This window comes from Diadema antillarum, unplaced genomic scaffold, assembly GCF_040938485.1.
Source record: "Diadema antillarum isolate AM-2024a unplaced genomic scaffold, OU_Dant_1.0 scf00000111, whole genome shotgun sequence".
Lineage (NCBI taxonomy): Eukaryota > Metazoa > Echinodermata > Echinoidea > Diadematoida > Diadematidae > Diadema > Diadema antillarum.
Window position 1 is genome coordinate 2,505,720 of NW_027271000.1, and position 18,988 is coordinate 2,524,707.

The following is an 18,988-nucleotide window of genomic DNA, read 5'->3' on the forward strand; positions in this document are numbered from 1 at the left end:
CCCGACAACGCCTTGGCTGATCTTGACCCTACTCCAGCCAACTATGACAGATTCATCAAGTTGATACGAGAAATATCCGAAAAGCATATCCCCCTGGATGCAGGGAACATTGCATTCCTGGTATCTCTGCAGATAGCCCAACCCTCTATAATGAGTACCTGTGGCTTCATAATGAGGATCCCTTCTCAGATGACACCCTGAACGCAGAAGAGATGCTTATAGAGGCCATAGCAGAAGAGCGAAGGAAATCCTGGCAAGAGCTCATGGAAAGTGTGGATATGTCACACATCAGCAAGAAAGCCTGGTCAACCATTAAAAAAAAAATCCAACAATGACCCCCAAGAAGGAAATAGTGCATTCCAACGTTACCGCCAACCAGGTTGCCCACCAGCTTCTGTTGCATGGGAAAACTCAACATAAGCTGCAGCAAATAGAACATCCACAATGGAACCAGTCCAATTAAAAAAGAATACCCTTGGACTTTCACTTTGAAAGAACTTCAGACAGCAATCGGCAGTGGAGCTGGACTTGATGATATCTGTACTGAGCAAATTAAGCATTTTGGACAGGTTGCTCAACTATGGCTTCTCCCCCTGTATGACAATGTGCCGCAGTCCCAACTACCAAAGATCTGGAGGAAAGCTCGAGTAATCGCTATTCTCAAACCAGGCAAAGATTCAAATGTGGCCAAAAAACTACCGACCATTTTCCCTACTATGTCATCTCTACAAGCTTTTTGAGAGCCTTATCTTGAACAGGCTTGGCCCTACTACGGAACGACACTTAATCCCTAGAAAACAGGCGCTTCTTCGTGGAGCTGAATGGGAAGCGCAGTAGGTGGAGGATACAGAGGAACGGACTTACTCATTGCAGGGCAGCGTTCTCGCTCCAGTTCTTTTCAACATTTATATGAATGACCAAACTGTCTCAACAGGCACAAGGAGCTTCATTTACGCTGACGACATTGGTATCGCAGCTCAGAACAGCGACATCAGTGAGATAGAGGCCACCTTAACATTAGCCTTAAACAATCTGACGACATACCACAGAGACAACCAGCTGAAGGCGAATCTTACCAAGACCCCGGATAGCTTATTCCATCTTCGCAACCGAGATGTTAGGAAACAGCTGTCACTCACATGGAATGGTGAAAGGGAAGTAAGAACTCGGAACAACCTTCTTTGGAAACTGGCAAACTCTTCTTTTGGGTTCTAGTGCTTCTACACTACGGGCGACTGCTCTTGTCCTATGCTACTCAGCTGCGGAGTGTGCTTGCCCAATCTGGGAAAGACCTTGTCACTCCAAGAAGCTTGATTCAAGTCTCAACGACAGCTTTAGAATTATCATTGCATGTCTCAAGCCGACAAAGTAAACAGTCTTTACGTCTTTTCCGGCATTGTCCCACCTGACATACGCCGGTCAGTATTCAGCATTATGGCACTCAGACAAAGTCAGGACTGCCGCCACCCATGCTAACGCTCCCAACCAGCCCAGAATCAAGGAAAAACTTCCTTCACTCTGTCCAACCCATGACTGAATCCCCACAGGTGGTCAGATGTAGACTATGGGAGGAGAGACGCAGCAGCAACCATCATCATGACAAGCTACCTCTCCCTACTAATTATCAGCTACCCCCAGGGCACAAGCATGACGGGAAGACATAGAGTTCTCTTAAGCGACCCCGCACAGAGATGGGCTGATGTAAAGTCAGCATGAAAAAGTGGGGATATTCAACTGATGACAACATAAATTGTGACTGTGGCACACCTCAAACCATGCCACACCTTCTCCATTGCCCTGGCCTTGAGGAACAGTGAAGTCTGACCTGTTGGCTGCAAATGAGAGGGCTCTGCGATGTGCCAAATCCTAGCCAAATATCTAATGACAATAGATGTTGGATACGACAAAGAAGTGGATAAGACCCCGAACTCTCAATAACGAGATCCCTAGTTCGAGCCCCGTGGCTATAGCGGCTGTGCCCCTATTATGCAAGACGCTTTGTATCCTCAATGTCAAAGTCCTCTTCCATAGCGGGCGCGTACCAATTCGATTGAAATCAATAAAATTTATTTAATACTTAATATCAATGAAATAAGTACGACAGCACAGTGTAAACTTATCTTCACATCTACTGACGTGCATTCATAAGACATTTCAAACCACTCAGGTACTTGCAAGCACTTAAAATACTTAGTATCCTAAACACAAAAAGTCCATTCACCTTTGTGAAATTATTGTGTTTTGTTTATCTGTGTTCAGATTACGCTATATAGATAGCTTGTCAAATAGAGCAATATAGACCTTCATATTCCCAAAATAGTTGGTGACGTCAGTCTCAACGACTTTGTTTTTGATCTGTCCTTGACGGTGCTTTTTAAATCTGCCATTAACCACATTCAGATCTCGAGGTTGCCCTTTCCTATAATGTAGTAGTCGAGATTGTTATTATGTAAATGGAAATTCGTTTTAGCCGTCTAGACGGGACGATCAATGACGTACATTACCCTAATCCTTATCATATCTCGGAGTTGATTTCACTACATGTTTGTTTTTCTTTCTTCGTTATGCAGCACCTAGATTTCGGGTGAAGGATAATCTTTTAGTTTAGATTCTATTATGCAAAAGACCAGTGAGATATAGGTGATAGACATCCTGGGGTACATTCCGTCAGCCTAAATTTGCTGATGACTCTCTCTCTCACAGTCTCTGATGTATCTCCCCTTCCGGCAGACTCCCTGTCGCCACCCAGTGGACGCCTGTATGGATGACGCATGTGTTGAGTATGTGTCCATGCTAAACTTTTCATGATCATCCCACTTTCGAAAAGGTCTCTTTCCCTTCTCTTATGTATAGCGTGCTTTGCCACAGCATGCTTCTTTGCGCACTTTCCGTCGCGCCCATTTATAGCTGACAGAGTAGGGGTCTTGTAGGGCGTGAAACCTGAAAAAATAAATAGTTTGCCAGAATGCTATAATGTTTACTTGTAAAACTATCAACCTCACCCCCCCCCCCCCCATCCCCAGCCATTCCCATTCAAAGAAAAAAATGCGTGGCGTGTTTACAGTTTTCGGTTCACTTGTTCACAAACGTGTTCAATAATTAATATCAGCACAATGTCTCCAAAAGCTTGTCTTATCTGATAGTTTTTTAACACAAAGATGCCATTAGCCCGCATGTCATAATGAAATGAAGAAATAACATTAACAAAACAAAATACTATGGATAGCTATAGTGGCCTGAACGAGAAAAGTTGCCTCTTTATCAAACTTTCAAGTATTTGGCATGATATGAGCAGAACACGTCAACTCAGGATATTGGGCTTGCCCATAACCATAAGGAGAGGTGATAAAGAGCCAGTAGTATCATTTTCTTTTAATAAATGGATTGGAGCATTTATTCGTGAGCATTCCAACCGAATCTTTACGTGTATATACGCAAAGTGCCCTACTTTTACCTGTGCTTTACCGGCTGAATGTCACACTTTTCCGGTCGTATAATTCGTACAGAAGAGCTGTATGCATTTTATGGCGTTACTCATCTCCAGTGTAACGAGAATACCCCAGTATATGACGGCCTCTATAACACGCACAGTCCCCTAATTGAATAGTCATTATGCATGTGATAGTGGTGTGTGTGTGTGTGTGTGTTGTGTGTGTGTGTGTGTGAGTGTGTGTGTTTGTGGGGTGTTTTTTTATGAACACCACGGCAGTTTCAGGAGGGCTCATTTGCCTCGTCATGCAATATTCTGCTTCTCTCTCTGTCATTATCTCTCACCTGCTTTATTACCTTCAGGCAGAAATCCTATAATAGCTGTTGTAGAGTGATCTTCATGACTACATGCCTGTGTAGCTGGACTAACACACACATACACAAGCACACACACATACACACACACACACACACAAACACACGCACACACATAACACCCACAAGGTATACCTACATATTTATATATATATATATATCTATATATATAAAATATATATATATAATACATGTATATATATATATATATATATATAATATATATAATATATATATATCAACAGCAAAGGGTTTCTCTGCTCGGAGTCTGTAGGAAGGTATTGATTCACAACAATTAAAAGTATAATGGGCGCGCTCACACTGCATGACTCATCTGTTATTTGATTTATACCATCTTCAAAACAAGATCTGTCATTAACTTCACAAAGCCCTATGGGCAAAAAAAAAAAGCAACGTCTTTCACAAAGTTTCCTTTAATCACTACTGTTGTGCAGCTATATAGGGCAAAATGTTCTACGTATTTACTGTGATATTATGAGATCAAAATAGAAAATTGTATCCTGTATCATTCTTACAGTCACAAGGCCTATCACACAGGCGCTTATTTTGCAGCATGCTTAATACATACATGTATTGTAGAATTGAAATAGCAGATATAAGATTCGATTATATCTATTTTAATGTCATGTGATAGAATTAGTCGCTGTTTTTTATGCTTTATAAGAACGTGTCTGTATAGGTGACTACACTGCTCAAAACACAGAGTTGATTTCTTATCTCTGTTGTCAACCGGTGTCATTTCACAATCAAATCGAATTTGCCTGTCAGTGAACTAAAAACTTTACCGTCACTTCCATCGTTGCGAACAACTTTGACTAACTTTTTTGTCTCACAATTGTTATTATCCATATGTTATAATTATATATATATAATATAGTATATATATATATATATATAATTATATTTATACACATTTATACATATATATATATATATAATTTATATACATTTATGTATATAATATATATATATATATATATATTCTGTATTTGAAACCACTATGTATACGTACTACATTACAATGCCCACGCTGCGATGGACGAAGAATAGATTGCCGATATAAGGATAAAAAGTAATGCAATTTCCTGTCTTTGACCTAAAAATAAGGTTCCCGTTTCACAAAATTTGAAAAACGCTCATAAAACGGAATTTTATCGAGACAAATTAATGGGTCATTAAAGAAGTCACATCAGAGTAAAAGATGTCGGTAGGGGGCAAAAAGCCACGACGATGTCACGAAATGAACTCTGTCGAGCGTTGCATTGGCTGAGTTTATTTTTCCCCCTCACAAAGATATTAAACCGAATCGCGGTTAATTAAAAGAAAGAGAAAACAAACTCTTCTCTCCATATTCAACTATTACTCACTGACATAATAAAACTATAACTTGAGCTTTGTGTCACGAGAAAAGCAACGCAAGGTTATGTATTGCTGTTTTTTGCCTTCTCTTCTCTTTTTCTTGTACATTGTTTTATGTACAAGGTAGTCAGATAAATCTTGATATAATTGATACAGACTTGTGAGTGTTTAAATTATCTATCATTGATTCTTTTTTATTCTTTCAAATTCCACACTTTTTTGAAATGTCTGTTTGAATCAAGAGATAACGAAGAGGGTTAAAAGGGAAAAGGAAAGTACAAGCGCTGGGGTTGGACCTAATCTTCTCCGAACTTGACGAATTTTACCCTTCTCTCATTGGTGCTCCGCGAGGGTTACAACATAGCTTCTCGACAAGTTTCTATCAAGATCATATAGGGATATTCACGTAAGAATGGTAGCCGTATCTCCAGTTTTGTGGTTCTTGTATTCTGTTCTGGGAGGAGTGTTGAGATAGTATTGATGACAGAGGTAATTCCAGATTGAAAACGAAACCATGAAGCCAAAACCAGAAGATGAGCGCGTGTCTTAAGATGAACTCCTTAAAGTCATCATCGTCACTACCAAACTATGGCTCTCGCAATGCACTTCCCATTAAACTTTGGAAATTAGACACATAAGAATGATAAATTGACATGTACTTCACTCATTGTGAATACATATCATCGAAATTGGATACTTTCCCAATATTGTGTCAATAGATCTGTCGCAGAGTTTCTGTTCAAGAAGTATAGTGTAGATCTTGGTGTTTCAAACAAAATTATCGTTCTTTATATGGTTATCACAAATTGGTTATACATGTACTGAACTTTATCTCGAAGTTCCTGAAATGGTTAATCTACAGAATGTCTACAAAACAATACATTGATGTACATTATGCATTCTGAGTCGCTGTGATCTGTCTAAACGCACAGCTTGACAGTGCCAAATCTGTTCTGCGAAGGTTCAAAGTGACGATATTTAGTCTACGGATTGAAGGGAATCGTTCCAATTTACATAACGATCTATAATTGACAGCATTGATTGAGATCTCCTTATCCAACGCTCCTCTCGCAAGATCTGCCTCGTCCTAGATTAAATTCTAACACAGAGCACCAGATTATTATAGTGATTATGCTCGTCCCATTTTCATTCTTTCTCACAACATCAATATTCACTTGTGTGTGCTCGACAAGCAGCCGAATACTTCTGCTAACTCCTGTAAAGCATCAGGGCTAATTAACCGTTTGAAGAGGAGGTTCGGAAACATTTTCACAATAACTCGAATGATGAACTGAGTGAATTTCAGTTCATCACAACAAAACCTCAACTTAATTCTGAGTAATTTTTATGTTTATCCTGTGTCAATGCGAGGAAGACTTAGTGTGCAAGTTGATTAAGAAGGTCAACGGTTGCTTGTATCAATGTAAATAAATGTCAATCTGGGTATTCAAACAAAATTGTTCATAGGCCTTATTTACAAGGATATTCTTCCCAGAAAACGTTACAGTCTCCATTACTATATTCTATATAATAATATATGTCGTAAATGTCACTTCCTCTCAGATTGCATCACAGAGTGGACAGCTATGAAGACGTCCTTGCTTTCCTTCCATGTACATATTATTGATTTTCGCGAGGGATGATAATGTGGAAATTTGTCTTTGTATATAACGTTTTTATTATTTATTTTGTTGTTTTACAGCCCCATGCGTGCGCCTCAGAATATTTTTCTGGAGCCGTTAGCGCATATCACCACCACTGTCATGACCATGTTTTTCTTTCCTTTGGAAGAGAGAGAGAGAGAGAGAAAGAGGGGGAGAACGAAATTGACCCCTTCCTAACCTGTTCTTCCCGTTCCGCCTCATTAGGCCCCTGATATCGCCCTATTACCCCCACTATGGAGTGGCATATAGAGTGGCAATTCTTCACCTTTAAGAGTAACCTCATACAGATGATACAATATGACTATCAATATGTATTTTCAATTGACGTAGCCATGCTTGACCGATAAGTTTAATAACGAAGATCATGCGACACATCCGCTATTAGGCTCACATCCCTGTTCCGATTCAAATATAATTCTATTTGTCTATTAAATATTTTCATAGTATAACTATATTTTGGCCTCGGACAGGAAGCACGCACTGTTGCATTTGCCTCCCTTCCCCGTCCCCCATGTCGTGTCGGGGTTGCCAGTAGGTCGACAAGGTAGAGACTATATTTGTTTGTTTGTTGGCTGGTTTCATTTCCATCCGAGAAGATGGCTGGATAGCCCATATTCAGCCTCAATAGCTGGTCTTCCGTGGGGTCCAGTTGGATGTTAGGCGGGACCACTTCACCGGGTTAAACACCCTACTCTTGGCAAGGAATATAAATGAAGCGGGATCTCTTACGTGCACGAGTTGTGACTCTCTCACACACGGGACCTCCTTAAATAAAATTATAATGTCCTATCTGAGGGACACAGCGTTTTTGCCTCTAGAGGAGACGGTATGATTACACACAACATAGCCCAGTGGGACTCGGGAATCAAACCCAGGTCCTTTGGATAGTGAGGCAGACTCGCTATGGACTGAACTATATACTCACCGCAGGGCTAGCATGAAGACATCACAATCTCACAGGCATTTTGTTTGGTGGACAGCTTCATGTGGTCGATCTATTCTCATGGTCGGACATCCGGGTATTTTGCGTGTCACGGGGTCATGGATAGCGGTGGAGTGAAAACAAACAGTCGCGTGAGCCTGGCCTTCTGGAGGGGTAACGCTGTACGTGTTTTCTGCCGGGGCGCCCCGCGAGCACAAGCTGTACTACTGTAGCAGTGCGGGCAGCAGGATTAGGCCCTAGACTAGGCCTACCCTAAATTAGGCCCTACCTTAAGCCTACTACAGTACTAACGTTATATAGGCCTATAGACCTACCTGAAGTTTCTATGAGGTACTAAGTAAACGTAGATATCGGGGTAGGGCCTACTCAATGAGGTTCTACAGCACATCTGGCCATTTTCGGGTCGTTGATCCAGAGTCTGCCGCGATTTCATACGGGCACAGGTCCAGTCCGGCTGCCTTCAACTTGGCAAAATACCGGGATCCGACCGATCGATCGACAGGATCCAGATTTTTAGAATATTGCTGGCAAGACATGATGTATGTATCTCATGAATAAATGACAAAATGAATACTAGTAATGAAAAACAGTCCCCATGTCTGCGTAGAGTTGCACATAAAACGCGTCGCACATGCAGGCACAGCATGCAGTATGCGCATTATGCATAGCATATGCAGGCTTAGCGCGTGCAAACCGCAAGCTGTTTGTTTTCACTCCAGTCAACCGGAAGTGACGTGTAGCCGACCGCAAGAATAGCCCCATTATTATAAAGTTGTTATTTTCTTACGTTTCTGGACGATTACTCTCCAAACTATCTATCATGAGCAATACCAAATATATCCTTTTCAACGTAATCACTGCAATCTTATTCTGAGTCTTGGTGAGAAATACGCACCAACTGAACCATAAATGCACTATTAGCAGCAGCAAAACGACAACAAAATACTAGTAAAACGACTTGGCTTTATCACTTTTGGGCTCTGGAGTGGATGGTTGCACTCTACACAGTTTATGATAACGAAATGCAGATATAGAGCAGAAACCGCAGTATCCCAGTTGAAAGTGCCTTTGGCTCAAACGACAAATTGTGAAACTAAGAAGGGCCGCCGAGGAGAAGTTTGTAAACTGGTGTACAAACTCTTAACCTTACAGCGAGTTTAAGCAGAAATTTCGATTAGTTCGAGAAGGTGTTGATGCGTGTGGTTTGGTAATATCCCTGACTAGGTTTGTATATTGTTTGGTTCCGGTATAATGGAGGAATTATATGGATGACATACAACGTTGACGTCATAGTCGTCAACATGCTATGGTTGGGGGGGGGGGGGGGAGGGGGCTTTGAATTATTCCTTCTCCCACTCCCATCCTTACTAGGTTGTTTGAGATTCTTTTTAACATTCTACCTACGTCTTATATGTGATTTTTCGGCTTACCCAGTCTTTAACTTACTGCATACGACCCCATCCTGTAATATCTTTCATGAATTATGTAAAAAGGCATGGACAGAGGAGTGAGTTCTTGCAAAATTTAACCCCATTTATGTCCTGAGGCACTGTTTTATGAAGAGTTAGAATTGATTATAATAGATGATTTCAAATGTAAGTCTATGGCAGCCTGTGCTGTACTAAGGAAATCTATAATCGATTATATCTTTTGATAACAGCTCGATGTGGGAAGGTCCCTGTTATTTTAGTCATGGTTGTCATCACAGTAGAGGGGTGCTTGTGTTAATCTCCCCAAAGGTGAATATTGATGTGTTTCAGGTTTTTCGAGATAATGAAGGTAGATATATAATGTATAGATTGTAAGATACAAGGTATCAGATTGGTATTAGGTAATGTTTATTTCCCTACAAGAAATCATGAAAGCAATCAATTGATATTTTGGAAAAAGGTTTGTAAAACTCTTGCTAAAATTAATAAGAAAGGGATCCGGTGATAGTAGGCGGTGATTTTAATATGATTAGGGATATTGAATAAGATTATTTTGGTTATTCCGTGGATAGGACTTCAAATAGAATTAATCAAGCAATTGAGGAATTTATGTCAGAAAATGATTATTTGGATATTTGGAGAATTAGGCATCCTTTGAAAAGGCAATTTACTTATACTACAAAAAAAAAAATCCTTCAATGCAAAGTAGATTGGATTATTGGATAACTAAAAAAAAATCGTTTCATGCAAAGTAGATTGGATTATTGGATAATATCCGAAAGTTTGGATGAAGTAAGTATAACACGTGAAATAATTCCATCCATTGCTCCGGATCATCATGCAATATTTTTGCATTTATTTGACAAAACAGGAAATAGATTGGAAAAAAGAGGAGGATCATATTGGAAATTTAATAATAGTCTTTGTGAAAATCAAGTATATGTATGAGAGATGAAAAAGGAAATTGTTAAATAAAAAAAAGAATTACAATGGAAATACAAGATAAAAGGTTGTTCTGGGATTTTGTGAAGATGAAGATTCGTAGTTTTACACAAAAAAAAATCTAAAAGGTTGGCAAAAGAAAAGAGAATGTTAAGAAAGCGATTGGAAAAAGAAGTGCGGGATTTAGAACAGATGCTTGTGAATGATATATATGAGTGAAGAGATTTTGGAAAGATTGGAAAATACAAAAAAGGAGTTAAGGTAATCTTATAATTATGTAAATGAAGGAATAAAGATTCGATCACGAGCTTCGTGGTATGAAAGTGGAGAAAGGGATTCACGATATTTTAATCAGTTGATGAAAAGGAATAGAAAGAGAAGTATCATTAAGAAATCGAAGATATCGGATGGTGCTATTTGTGGTGATGAAAAAAATATAGTTAAAGAAATTGGGAATTTTTTATTGTAGATTGTATAGTACATTAGAGAGAAAGGATACAGAAGATTGGGATGTACGTTTTTTCAAGATTTACCAAAATTAAAGGAGGAATCTCGAGGATATTGTGAAGGTTTGATAAGTAATGAAGGGTGTATCGAGATATTAAAAGAATTAAAATTAAATAAATCGCCGGGGAAGGATGGTCTGACAACTGAATTTTATAACATATTCTTGCCGGAGATTGGAGGGGTAGTAAGAGAAGCCTTAAATGAGGCATATAAATTAGGGGAAATGTCATCTTCACAGAAGCAAGCAGTAATTAAGTTAATTGCTCAGGATGGGAAAGTCCTTTTTTATTGAAGAATTATAGACCGATATCTCTTCTTAATGTAGATTATAAGATTTTAACAAAGATTTTAGCTAAACGGATAAGGGAAGTTTTGAATGAAGTTATTTTGGGAGATCAAGTAGGTTATATCAAGGGAAGAAATATTGGGGAAGCCATTCGAATTATAGATGATATGATATTTCACACATCTCATTATAATTTACCAGGGTTTTTATTGGCTATAGATTTTGAAAAGGCTTTTGATTCTATTTTATTTCCCATCAATTTCTTTAAAAGGTTTTGCTTTCTTTCGGATTTGGCCCGTCATTTCAAAAGTGGGTAAAAGTTTTGTATACAAATGCTTTGAGTTGTGTCTTGAATGAGGGGGTTTCTACTGTTTATTTTAAAGTGGAGAGAGGTGTTCGACAAGGTGACCCACTGTCTTCTTATTTATTTATTTCATGTATGGAAATAATGGCACATAGATTACGAATAGATAATTTTGTAGAAGGAATAAAGTTTGGAGATGAGGAAATTAAATTAGTTTTATATGCAGATGATATGACTATTTTTATACGTAATGAGAAATCAATTTATAGGTTAAAGATGTTGTTTGAAGAATTTGAAAAAATGTCGGGATTAAAGATAAATATGGATAAGACTAAAGTATTCAGATTGGGATATCAGCATTTGCAATTGGATACTTATTTTGGAGAAACAGTTGATTTTGTGAAGATACTTGGGGTTTTCTTTTCTTTAGATGAGGGAAAGAAGGAAAATATGAATTATAAAGAGATTTTTAGTAAAATAAAATTAATCTTTGGAAGCAAAGAGATTTAACTTTGATGGGAAAGATTCAATTACTTAAAGTACATATTTATTCAAAAGTTATATATCGAGCTTCTCTCACTCCAGTTCCCAGGTGGGTTTTTGATTTCATATGGAAAGGAAAAAGAGATAAAATTAGAAAAAAATATCTTGTTTTTAGATTACAAACAAGGCGGGTTAAAAATGATGAATTTTGTAGATGTAGATATAGTTAAATCACAGCGAGTTATGTGCGATGGGTTAAGAAACTTCTTAATAAAGATGAAAGTATGAAATGGAAGCAATATTTTGATTTTGTTACGAGAGACATAGGAGGAAAATTTATATATTTTTTTTTTTTATCTACCAGTGCTGTTGAAAGTGAAAGCTCCATTATTTTATAGGGATCTATTAGAAGTGTGGGTAAATACGAAACATATGAGAAGTAATGTGAGTAACAGTTTGTATAGTGGCAATGTTATAATATTTAATGATAAATATATACGATGAAATAGAAATTGTATATATGATGAAAATATGCATAAAAAGGGAGTTTATAGATTAAAACATATATTAGGAAATAATGGTGAATTGAAATGTGATAGATATTTTAGAGATTTAGGTTTAGGAGTTAAAGACTTTTTTTTTGGTTAAGATGTGTCTATGAAAATATATCGATGGATTGGAGGAGAAATATGAGAGAAAAAGAAAAAGATATTTTGGAAACTGATTTTATCATGGGAGGGAAAACAATTGATATTAGCAATTTAAGATCAAAACAAATGTATTTGCAATTCCTTAAGGAAAAAGAAAGTGCAGTACCGATTTTTGATAGAATTAAGCAAAATTATGGGTTTTCTGTTAAGGAGATACAAAATGTGTTTTTAAGGCCAAGACAATGTACATTAAATAGCCGATTAAGAATGTTTCAGTTTAAATTGGCGCATGGTATTGTTTATACAAATCACCATCTTTTCAGGTTTGGTTTTGCTGTAAGTAACTTATGTTCTTTTTGTGAAAAAGAAGAAGAAACATACAAACATTTATTTTACACTTGTGAGCGTGTGAAATTAATCTGGGAATTATGTGAAAAAATGACAGAGGATGTTGATTTAAAAAATTGTATTTGGGAAGAAATTCTGTTTGGGAGGAAGGAGGGTAATAGGGGAAAACACCAGTTGTTAAAATTAATCATATTTTAATTTTGGTTAAATATTTGATTTTTAAAAGTAGAGAATATGGAAAGCCGCCTACATATAATGAAATAAAAAATATCTTAGAGGATAGATTTGAGGAAAAGAAATTAACATCAATGAGGGGAACTTTAACTATTCATCTTAGTAAATGAGAAAATTTGAAAGTAAGTATGGAAGGACCAGCAGCCAGATGTCCATGGGGAAGGGGGAAGGGAGGGGAAGGGTAGTTGGGAGGGGAGGAAGGAAGTAATTAAAGGGAATATCGATTCCATTTGGGTGTATATCGATTTCATTTGGGTGTATAGATTGATAATGTGTTCAGTTTTTTTTTTATGAATGCACTGTCATGCTGAAAGTACAGCCCCATTTGATTTTAATGAAAGTAGGTATGCAGTGTATGTTGTTGTTCTGTTTTTGTTTTGTTTTTTCCGGTGCAATACATATTCTTTACGAATGTACTGTTTCTGCTGAAAGAAGAGCTTGGCTTGATTTCATTATAATTGTGTTTTGCTGAAGCGTGAATTTTGTAATACATGTGATTTGATCTGTTATGAAATTGTATTGAATATGGAATCAATAAAAGATTATGGAAACTCCCCCCCCCCCCCCCAAAAAAAAAAAAAAAATAGATAAAGCGGGGCCCTGGGGGCATTTCATGAAGCGTTTTGGTCGGATATTTTTTCTGACAAACTGTTACAAGCTCCTGAAATCCTTCCATCTGATTGGCTGAGGGTATTTTGTCCGACAACTTTGTCGGACGAAATGCTTCATGAAGCCCTGATGTAACAATAAGCTTTGTGATTTTGAACTTTAAAACTTCACGGAATCACAACAGGATTTACGCAGGGACTTTAATAAAGAAATTAGTGAGCAGTGGTAAACACGGACACAAATTACTAGTACGTATTTGGACTCCTTCTCCAAACGGTTTGTCCTCTTTCCGGGTGCAATTCGTTCTGATATTACCATCACGCAGATATTGATGTCATCAGTCAAATTGAGCAATGTTGGGTTGTGACTACCCCACAATTCGAGGTTTTTACTCTCAAAGCTAAAGTCGTATACATGTATATGCTATATATATCCTCAATCCGACACGGGAGAAAATGTCTGGCACATGAATTTTGTCAATTAGACCCTACTGGTAGCTCGAAATTCGGAAGATAGCATAATAATAAGTCGCTGTCTGGGATAGTGAAAGTAAATCTTGCGAAATCCATTTGATTTTGAAAGCAGACTGATGAGGTGAGAGGAATATGCCTAAGATGATATCAGAGATCATAATGTTATTGTCAAAATCAATTTTCCGCGGACTGCCCTAAGTAAAGTGTCCCAGGTCCCACCTTATCGAAAGTGGGCGAGATAGGAAAATGAAGGTTTGGGTCTGGAACCAAGCCTAACACTTCAATAACATGGTAGAGTGTTCCCTTCGGTTGGTAGGGCCAGGTGAGGGCGGTCCAGAAAGATGACTTCAGATATAGATGCCTTTGAATTTTAGAGAAATGTGCGCCCCGATATCAATCTAATGCGAACTGAGGTTTTGCTGTTGTCTGAATGTTGTAATCTAAATGCTAACAGCCCCTCGTCCATCATCCCTCTTATACCGCGGGATTAAGTTGTCAGGAAACTGTCTGGTCCACATATCACACTTAAATGAAATTGCATGCAATGTGCATGAATAAATTAAAGGAAGCAATAAACATGGCTTGACAACATCAGCCCGGAGCGCTGGACTCTCTGCGGGGTGATTATTATTTTTCTATGAAATATAGTTTCTTTGTCGTAATACCAGATAAACTTGATACACTCAAAAGATCAGCGCCTTCCATCGGAGGCTTCTCTTCAGTTTCCAGTAGATATCATCATGATACATGATGCGTGTTACAATGTAAATCCTCGTCTTTATTGGAACTGTTACTCCATGGGAAAAGAACTCGTTATCCCACTATATTTACCTCTGCTGCGTGTTTGTGCGTATGTGTGTCTGTGTTATATGAATGAAATTTGTGCAACTTGACAAAAGCATAAAAAGGGAAAAATCAGTCTGGACTAAATATTGTATGCCCGGTTGAAATCTCAAGTCGTTCCTAAGTGCAATGTACACAAACATGCGACCACATACACATGCACATACGCACACACACATTTATTCATACAATATAATAGGCTTATACATATACATTTATATTCATAAGATTTAAGTGTGTCTGCAATGCATTATGAAGTCCTACATCGTCATAATTATGACTGATTAGCTGCTATACCGTCAGTGGTTCGCAATTCTGTATAAAAACCATGTAATGCAACAGTAATATAGTATAACCAAACATCTGTCGACCACTAATCTAGACTGAGAATTGATTTTTTTTCTCTCTTGTTTTCATAGGACAATGACACAGGCTTATAACTTACTCTTATTAAAGGGTGAAACCTCAATGCATAGTGGATTGAGTGAATACAGCAACACAGCGTATTATAAAGGATACATCAAACGAAGTTCGAGGAAAATAGGACAATCAGTTGAAAAGTTATAAATTTTTACAGTTTCGGTGTCGCCATCGATCGCTTAATGAGAAGATTACTTTAGTTCGTGACGTCACACATGGACAACAGTGTAAAAAAATGTAAAGAGAATTCCCCAAAATTGCATTCCTCATGAAAAGTACACGATGTGTCGTTCCCTCGACTCGTTACCAACATACCAAGGGTAATATCATTCCCCCTGCTTTCTGAAAGAGGTTAGTCAAGTGCCCTTTCATACATGCCAGGAAAGTGAAAATATGTTGAACTTTCCTTATACAGTTTCTTTATGTCTTCCGCACGTGATGTCAAAAATTTTTGTAATCTTCTCATTCTGCGTTGGCGGCACCGAAACTTTAAAAATTCATAAGTTTTTAAGTGATAGTCCGATTTGCCTCAAACCTCCTGATGTGGTCTACCTATATACTGCTGCATTCCCTCGATCCACATGCCTAATTATGGTTCCAAGACATTTGCTCCTGCGACAATTGCTCCCATGAAATATCTGCACGGTACGCCTAACATAGATTCTAACAACACACATAGCCCTTACCCTAATCCTAGTCCTCACATCGAACTAAACCTAAAACCCTATCACAACCCTTACTCTAACCCTAAGTCCTTAGAGAAAATAAGACCGCAGCAATTGTTGCAGGAGCAAATGTCTTGTCACCGCCTAATGTGTCTCATGACAAAACATCAGTTACCATAATGACGCCATGGAAAATGTGATGGCGCCCTTCAATTTCATGTTTGCGCTGCATTAGCTGATCAGAGGCAGAGTTTATCTCAATCAGGAAACTTGTACCCCCCCCCCCCCTTGTTCGTCATTACCATGGCTATCTTGTAATGCCCCTGTCACAATAGACTGCAACCGTTTGCAACCGTCAATTTTGGTTCCACGACAGGCTACAATAGGCTTTAACCGCCGTCGATCTCATTGCAGGTCACAAAAAGGCATTCACAAATGCAACAGCTGCAGTCGTACAGCAAAAGCGACTAGAAGAGACCATTGCACAAGTATAAAATCGAATTAGCTCGTATTTTACTCGCATATACTCGTGCGAGTGGTTGTGGCGTTCACACATTGTTATCATCATAAAAATATTGGCGATCAAGGTAATGCAATCATTATTAGTTTTACTGATGACATCTAGCCTACTGAATAGCTAAGTTTTATGATTACCCATGTTGACTATAGAAAAAAAGGAGATAACCAAGAATTGAAATAGATAAATTACAATAGTATATCTCCCCCCCCCCCAAAAAAAAAAAAATGCTGAAAGCTTTCTTCAAGGCTGTATGAAATCAAACGCAAACTATCATGTTTTAATTTTCGCAAGAATGTGTCGTAGATGCCACAATTCATTATTTTCTTTCTCAATTGTTTATCTTCTGTGCTCATATTTTATTGTGTTCGACATAAGGAGCAGTTCATACTATCACATGACTTAATGTAAGTGTTATTTAGACGTAAGGTAATGGTTCATTGTTTGTATGCAGTCTTATGAATAAGGCCCCTAAGATGGACTGTAAATAAAATTCACATAATATCGTACACGATGTATAACCATATTGCACAAGGATTTTGGCCCATTAAAAGACAAACAAAAAACCTATGTCATATCATTTCAATGATGCAACTAATATGGTGTGACTCATAATATATTCCTCCACTGTTGAAATGGTTTGTATTCACTAAACTATAAGAAATCTATATCATTGAAAAATAATTTTGCATGTTTCTGTATTTGAAGGCTTCTCGGGTTGGTGTCAAATTCATAGCCAGCGTCTGCGCAGTAACATTCGAGGCCAATACTTGAACCACATGTGAACAATTACAGATGTGCAGAGAAAGAAGTGTAGCTTGTGTGGACAGGACTACTCAATATAATGTTTTGCTGTATAGCAGGGGTTGCAAGCTTAGCAATATCTTACAATAAACGACACGGAATGAGACTAGTGTGAGTGATTGCCTGGGACGGCTATGAGACAGGAAGTGCTAAGGGGAAATGTGCAGGCATGGGATGATAATCACCTTGCCATCCACAGCGGGGCGCTGCTCGGTAAGTAACGGCTGGGTTGCCGTTTTTCAGGCAATTCTCAGGCTGCACTGTTGCTGCTTCTGTGCATGTATTCAAGGAAGATGCATGTTGAGAGTCGCAGTACGAGCCGAAGCAGCCGACATTTCTTCGTGAAGAGGCCACTGTTCATACTGAATACGCCGTTTGGCCGATGACGTAGGGCCTGCAGCAGGCAGCCGAATGGATACATAAACAACTCAGCACGAAGAGTAGAGTTACATGGCTGGCTGAACAGAATGAATGGTAACTGAATCTCCCGGTTGCGCTCAGAAATATACAGTACACTACAATATGTATTTAAGCACCTTTTTCACTTTCGTGTATATTCGCGTGGCAAACTACGCTCAGGAATAACGGAAGCCAAAGGTGCTGAGATCTGGCTGAAAGGCGTGGTAATACGCAAAAAGGTAAACACTGTCTAGCACTACGAGCCGGAAAACACATTAACAATTCATATGTTTGTATTCTCATCCGTGTTTCATCCTTATGATAAGCAAAACTGTAATAAAGGCTTTTTCAGATACATTGTATATATACACGTACTTTGTGTCAGGAAGGGAGAACATGCAATGGATGTGGTGGATATGAGCGGAGAATGGGAGCTCGTTTCGAGCGAAAACATGGACGCATTTCTAAAGGCCTGTGGGGTGGGGATGATTCACAGAACCATGGCCGCAAGGGTCAGTCCGACAGTCTACATCAAACAGAGCGGTATGGAGTCCTTCGAAATCACCACCAGTACTCGATTTCGTGATCAGAAACTTTGCTTCACGGTGGACCAGGCCTTCCGCAGCACGATCCCTTGGGAGGACAGCGAGCGAGAGATGCTGGCCAGATGGGAAGATGGTCGATTGGTCATCAGGGTTGTCGGCGACGTGGACGGGAGCGAACCCGTTTTCGCTAGGTATCTTCAAGGAGATCAACTCGTCCTGGCTCAGAGCAAGAAGGGTGTCGAGGCCAAGCGATTCTTCCGGAAAATTGTCAATAAGACGTAGCGCAGGAAGCGTTCTGATTATCTTCCTACGAAGACAAACACGAAAAGTATGTAAATGCGACAATATTGACATTGATCCGGTGCAGCTGAACTAGATATAAAAAAGGGCTTTCTTAGCTCTGTGATACATGGTTTATCATTCATAATAATGGCAGGTTGTAGATCGTCTTTACGTTTGCTAAGTAGGCGCCTATCCAGCAGCGCGCCTTTTGATCCTTATTACAACATGATGAAGCATAACGTCAGCAGATGAAACAGGTGAATGGAACAGGCTAGCTATAGTTCATAGCAGGGAGATCCACTTATAGGATCTTTATGAAGTAGAATGTGTTTAAAAGGAAGAGTATATCTTTTCTTTTGGGACTGCTTGAGGCGCAACCCAGTTGACAGTATTAACGCAGCTTGATATACCTCTTAAGCCGTAAGGGTAACATAAGTACTCTAAGAATGAAATGAT

General features: G+C 38.7%; 1 protein-coding gene across 1 annotated transcript; it reads left to right on the forward strand.

The window, feature by feature from the left end:
- The first annotated feature begins 18,106 nt into the window (after nucleotides 1-18,106).
- LOC139719517 (sodium/calcium exchanger regulatory protein 1-like) lies at nucleotides 18,107-18,532 on the forward strand. The gene has a single exon (XM_071630933.1). It carries the CDS (start codon nucleotides 18,107-18,109, stop codon nucleotides 18,530-18,532), a length of 426 nt encoding a protein of 141 aa, XP_071487034.1.
- Nucleotides 18,533-18,988: the final 456 nt, after the last annotated feature.

What these genes read in the sequence shown, in the direction of transcription:
- LOC139719517 (XM_071630933.1), top strand. Translation starts at nt 18,107, where the DNA reads ATGGATGTGGTGGATATGAGCGGAGAATGGGAGCTCGTTTCGAGCGAA.